This window comes from Strix aluco, chromosome 20, assembly GCF_031877795.1.
Source record: "Strix aluco isolate bStrAlu1 chromosome 20, bStrAlu1.hap1, whole genome shotgun sequence".
Classification (NCBI taxonomy): Eukaryota; Metazoa; Chordata; class Aves; order Strigiformes; family Strigidae; genus Strix; species Strix aluco.
In genome coordinates, this window is record NC_133950.1 from 4,494,077 (window position 1) to 4,500,161 (window position 6,085).

Below are 6,085 nucleotides of genomic sequence, written 5' to 3' on the forward strand. Positions count from 1 at the left end.
GAGACCCACCTGGGGGACAGGGATGAGCTGGGTGGGGGGTCTGCACTGAGGCAGTGCAGGATCCATGCTGGTGTGCTATACTGGGGTCTGAGCTGGGCACTGGACTGGGGCAGCGCAGGGCCTGTGCTGCCGTGCCCCACGGGCAGCGGTGTGGGGAGCGCTGGCTGCAGAGGTGGCTCCATTTTTGCTGGGTGAGGAGAAGAGGCGGCCGTGGGCCCAGCTCCTCCCCAGCTCCCGCGGGAGCTGATTGGCGCGGGCATGGCTGCCTGCCCCGGGCTGCCTGCATTTGAGCGGCTTCCAGAAGCTGACAAACCAGACTGGTTAGAGCCAGGCTCGGCCCCAGCCCTGCCTGGCCCACGGCAGGCAGCAGCTGCCTGCACGGGTGCCTGCCACGCCTGCACCCCTTGCCGACACAACGGGCAGCACCTGACAGCGCCCAGCTTGTTGCCCTCTCCTCTGGAGCGTGGTGGGTCAGTACTGCATCGACGCTGGCGAGGAGGAAGAGGAGGAGGAGGAGGAAGTGGCTGCTGGATGCTTACAGCGATGCCCCTCTTGGGGTGGCCTATCGGTGAGGGTGATGGGGATTCACCCCGCTTTGGGGGCTCCTGACCTGTCAGCCTGGGAGGGGGTCCCAAACCGTGGCGGAGGGATGATGGGACTCTGTGTGGATGCTGCTGCCTTTAAACCCTTCTGGCAGCTGTGCTGAAGGCCACCTCCTGCCCTGGAGCAGCACCCACGTCCCGCATCCTGCCCCGAGGGGACTCAGGGGGTGGTGGGTGAGGGGGGCCGCTGTGGAGCACCCACCCCCATGGAGCCAGCAGCGGGCGAGGGGGCAGAGCCCGGCCCCCAGCCGGTGCAGGCAGCTGGTGGGGAGGGCTGTGCCAGGCAGCAGGATGAGAGTGAGACTGTGGGGTCGGGGGGCCCTGGGGAGCCCCCCCAGCTCTGTGGAGAGGCGCCTGCCGCTGCCTGGGGATGCTGGAACCCACCACCGGCCGAGGACACAACAGAGCCGCTCCTGCCTGGGCATGACGAGCCACCTGCCCACGGTGCCTCCCTGCCCGCGGGGCAGGACCCTCCCACTGCCGCTGCCACCAGCCCCATCTTGCCCTGCGGAGGGAGCCCAGCGCCGCAGCGAGGGTTGTCCAGCCTGGAAAGTGCCTCCAGCTCCATCCTGAGCCTCTCTGGTGAGGAAGAGGAGACGTCAAGCGATGAGGTGGCAGCGGCGGCGGCAGAGCCGTGCCACATGCCGGTGGGCAGCGAGGACGAGTGCCCCATCTGCACGGAGCCCTACGATGACCAGCGGCACAAACCGGCCCTGCTCAACTGCAACCACGGGCTGTGCCGCGCCTGCCTGCGTGCCATCATGGACACGGCCGCCGGCGCCGAGTTCGGCCGCGTGCGCTGCCCCATCTGCCGCCAGAAGACGCCCATGCTGGAGTGGGAGATCTGCAAGCTACAAGAGGAGCTGCTCCTACTGCACGCCCAGCCTGGCTCCCCTGGCACGCTGGCCACCCCCCGGCCCCCCGCCCTGCCACCCCGGCGCCCCGGCCTGGCCGGTGCCCTCGAGCATCGCTTCCAGGTGCGCTTCCACACCAGCCGCATGTTCGGGTGCCTGCCCTGCGTCCGCTACCCGCCCTGCCTCATCCGCGGGCTGGAGCGGCTGGAGCGCCGCTGCCGCTGCTGCTACCTCCTGGTGCTGGCGCTGCTGCTGGCGGCCGAGATGCTCAGCCTGCTCCTCATCTTCCTCCCCATTGTCCTGATGGTGCTGCTTTTCCTCATCCTTGATAAATAGTGCTGGGTTTGTGCCTTCAGGTTGGGCCGTGCCTGGGGAGAGGAGCCCTGCTCCAGCTCTGCTCCTGGGGCTGCTGCTGGCTTGTGATGCCAACCTGGGACCCAGGTGCCTGGGATACCCCGGCGCTGCCAGTGAGCCCAGAGTGGTTGAGGCAGCCGAGGGAGGAGCTGGGCATTGCCTGCATCCCACGGGGCACTGGGTGACACATCACTGCAGCAGCGAAGGGGTGGATGGAGCAGGAGCCCATCCTGCACCAGGGGCATGTCCCTGGCACGGGGCCGGGAACCGGAGGGGCTCTGCGGGCAGAGCAGGGCTGTGCCGTGGGCTGTGCTGCCTGCGCCCGGGACAGACGGACAGGGGTTCCCCAGCACGGACTGAAAATACAACTTGCATTTGTACCATGGCTGTGTCCAGCTGAGTTCAGTGCTTGTTCCAGGCTGAGCATGTCCCCTTGGGGCCCAGTTGTGACACAAGGAGGGGATGGGGACAGCCAGTGGTCCCCAGCCACCTTGCGAGAGGGTGCCTGCCCCCACCACGGCACCTCCCAGCCCCGGCCGAGCAGTGCCAGCCTGCGCTCAGAGTGGAGATAAGAGAGCAAACACGGCTCTGTCCCCTGCGGCTCTGTGCTGGCAGCCAGCTCCAGCTGGGCACCACGGGTGCAGGAGCCCACAGCAAGCGTGGCACCAGGGCTGTGCCCAGGTGGGACCTGCCCACGGCTGCCAGGGAGCTGGGCTGGCTGCGGCGGGCAGGAATATCTTGGTGGTGAGCAGGGGGTGGGCTCTGCAAGAAGCACTTGGCAGCCGGCCTCGTGCGGGAGCTGTGTCCCAGCCAGGCCATGCCCAGGCCACGGCGCAGCTCCTCTGCACCCCTGCTCCCCACACACTGCAGAGCACGGGGCTGGCAGCCTGTACCCCGAGGGGAAGGGGATGGCTCCAGGCTTTCGGCCACCTTTGGGTTGGTGCTGGGTGGCAGGGAGGTGTCAGACCCCCGTGATCCTTCCAAGATCCCACTGCGGGGGTCAGTGTCCTGCAGTGCTGGTACCCATCTTCACAGCCTGGGATGTGCTGCTCCTTATTTATCACTGCCAGCCTCCTCTCAGTGCTCTGCCAAAGTTCCACGCAGACCCTGTGCCAACTGGGGGTGCTGTCACCCCCACCCTGCCTGTCCCTGCTGAGGGGCTGGCTGACACTGCCATGCCCTGTCCCTCCAGCCATGCCGGGGTTGTGCAACCGGCTGCATGTCCTGACTTTGCCCTTCTCCCCCGGAAATGTGCCGCGGGCACCTCCCCAGGGCTGTGGCTGTGGGGGATCACAGGGTACCACCACCCACCGCCCCCACCCCCCTTCCCCTTCCTCCTGCAAAGGGACCCAGGTTGGTGGGGAGCAAGGAAATGCTCCCCTGCCCACGCAGCCCCAGGGGAAACCTGTGCTCTTGTGCCCACGGGGGCAGAGATTTGGGCCATGGGCTTTGCTGGGGCACTCAGACTACTTCAGCATCGGCGCTGCTGTGTGTTGCTCCAGCAAAGTGCCAAGGCACAGGAGGCAGCAGGAGGAGCAGGACACCCCAAAACAGGTCAGGCTGGGAGGCAGAGGCATGCAGGTCCCCCCCGGCCTCATTGCATGGAGGAATATTTATTTATACCAAGTGGAGCAGCTCCATTAGGAGAAGCGCCAGCTCGGCCCTGACCAAGGGCATTTTTGGCTAGATGGGGCCTGCGGGAAGAGGGGCACTGAGACACCCGGGGGGACTGTGCCACCATGCAGGAGGCCTGGCACGTGTCCCTGCTCTACATTACATGGGGGGTGTAACAGGCTTTTGGGCAAACCAGGCCAGAGCTGTCCCCACGGGGCCACAGTGGAGCGCGATGCACCCTCCAGCACGTCTGCGCTCCCCTCACTGGGCTGCTGGCACCTGTGGGTGCTGAAAGCCGGAGAAGGGCACCTAAATCCCCCCGGCATGGGGGGGCTGCGGTGGGGGTCCGACCCCGTGGGCGATGCAGAGCCCGGCGGAGCTGCCGGCGGTGTACATGCAGGGCTGGCCCGCGGGAGCCCGGCTGCAGTGCCCGCTCCCAAGGACTCGGTTATATTTAGCGCGCCGAGATACGGCGAGCGGCGAGGCGGGTGTGCGGCAGCACAGCGAACTGGGGCCGGGTGCTGGGAGCCATGGGAGGCTGCGGCGGGGCTCCGGCTGCGGGGCACCATCACCTGGCACAGCCCCACCAAAGCCCCGCACACAGCCCCACACATGCATCCTCTGATCCCTCGCAGTGCCCTTGCTCCCCACTAAGCACCACATTCACCCCAGCAGCCATATGCACCCTGTGTCCCCGTGCACACCCCACTTCAGCCCTCAGCACCCTCCCACAGCCCCCCACAATCCCTCCATGCACCCCAGTCTCACCACACACACCCCTGTGCAGCCCTCATCCACTTTCTCACCAGCCCCCCAGCTCTCCTTTGCCCCCCATTGTGGCCCCGAGTCCTCTTCCCTCCACCATGGACTCCAGCACCAAATCCATCCCATCTCCTCCCACACCCCTGTCCCCTCCCACAAGCCCCGGTCACCTCATCGTTCCCAAATGCTTCATCACATCTCCCAGCTGCTGGCACCCTGCAGGGACCTGCCCACTCGGGGCTCTGCAGGGCCGTATCTCTTCTCCCACTGAAGCCCAGCATGTCCCCCACCTGGGTCCCCAGCCATGCCTGGGTGGCCGTGAGGACATGGGCAGCACAGCCAGCCTCAGGCATGCACCGAGTGTGCCTGGTCTCACCCACCCAGGCAGGCGAGGCTTGGGGGTCGGGGGTCAAGGGGTTGGGGAGTCAGGGGCCTCATCCAGCTCTGGTCAGAGGCATCCCCACCCCTTTTGCATCACAACCAGCTGCAGCATCTCCCCTTCCCCACTCAGCCCCCTCGCTGGGGACATGCCAGCACTGACCCCATCCTGCATCTGTGAGAGCAAGGCGGGAGGAACAGTGGCCAGGGGAATGGCCTGAAAGTGGTGAGGCACTGGGAACAACTCTTGTGCCAGAATCCGGCCCTGAACGTGGAGCTGGGGAGTGAGCAGGAGCTGGTGCCCATGCCTGTGGGCAGCCCTCACCTGGATTTAACCCCAGGAAAGCTCCTGATCAATGGGGCCAGCACTGCCCCAGGGACCTGTCACAGCCTCTCCGGCTCTGTGCCACAACCCATTATCTTCTCATCGCAGGGTTGCACCTTGTTGTGAAAGCTGGGCACCGGCAGAAGCCGTTGCAAGCAGCTTCCTCTTCGTTGAAACAGCCGTTTCGGGTGTGTGACCGCCCTGGATTGAGGTTTCAAGGCTGTGTGTCCCCAAGGAGGGCACAGCCCCAGTGCTCAGCCTCCTCTTTCCCAGCCTGGCGTGGTGCTACCGCATAACCCAGCTCAGCCTTCGGCCCCTCCGCTGGGGCCAGACCCTCCCCCCTCTCTGCACCAACAGGGAACTGGTCCTGTTGTGCAACCTCCTGGCAGGGTGGCAGGGCAGGATGGGGACTGCTGGGACCACACGCATGGGAACTGGCCTGGTGCTGCCTGGGGCTCCCCACCCATCACCAGCCGGAGTACAGAGCTGCCTCCGGCCTGGCGCAACCCCTGGCATCGACTGACCAGGCTGCAGGAGTCAGTTCTGGGGCTGGGAAACATCATCCCCCAAACCCGTGCCAAAGGCTGACCCCAAACCAGCAGAGAGCTGGTTCCTGGCCCTTCCCGCATCTAAACTGAGGGCACTGGGGAAGGGTCATCCCCAGGAGCCATCTAACCCCCCAGTTCCCCTCTCCCATCACCGTCCAACTTGGACACTGGGAGAGCCCAGAGCTTCATCCCAGACTAGGACAGACATTACACCACCAAGGAGATTTTACAAACAGCCCATCTGGGAACATCTGTGAGCATCTTTGGCCAAACCTGCTCCTGCAGCAATGTCCTGGCCATGTTTAAGCAGCTGATGGGACTTGGAGCGCTTTGAAAACCCAGCTTGGAAGCATGAAGCTCAGTGTGGGCACAGCGACCGTGAGAGCGTTTCAGGACTTGGAATGCCAAAGTGACTTTGAAAGACTTCTAATTCACCTGCAGCTGTGACGTGAGGGTTGGCACCGCCCCGCTGTCCCTGTCCCCTGCAGCTCATCCAGGCCCCTCTTCCAGCGAGTGCTCATTCGAGGTTAATGGGGCTGGAGAAATGGGCTGTCACCCAGCACTTAGTCCTGAAAGGCCCCATTTCTTCCTTAATTGCAACTCAAAATCAAATTAGCGGTTTTAAATTTACTCTGTGCCCAAGAGGTA

General features: G+C 65.0%; 1 protein-coding gene across 1 annotated transcript; it reads left to right on the forward strand.

Annotated features, from left to right (window-relative positions):
* Positions 1–346: 346 nt before the first annotated feature.
* On the forward strand, positions 347–2,195 carry LOC141932451 (ring finger protein-like). Its single transcript, XM_074846071.1, has one exon. It carries the CDS (start codon positions 809–811, stop codon positions 1,790–1,792), a length of 984 nt encoding a protein of 327 aa, XP_074702172.1. The 5' UTR covers positions 347–808; the 3' UTR covers positions 1,793–2,195.
* Positions 2,196–6,085: the final 3,890 nt, after the last annotated feature.

Bases quoted from the DNA above. Each gene is read 5' to 3' on its own strand.
- LOC141932451 (XM_074846071.1), top strand. From the start codon at position 809: ATGGAGCCAGCAGCGGGCGAGGGGGCAGAGCCCGGCCCCCAGCCGGTG.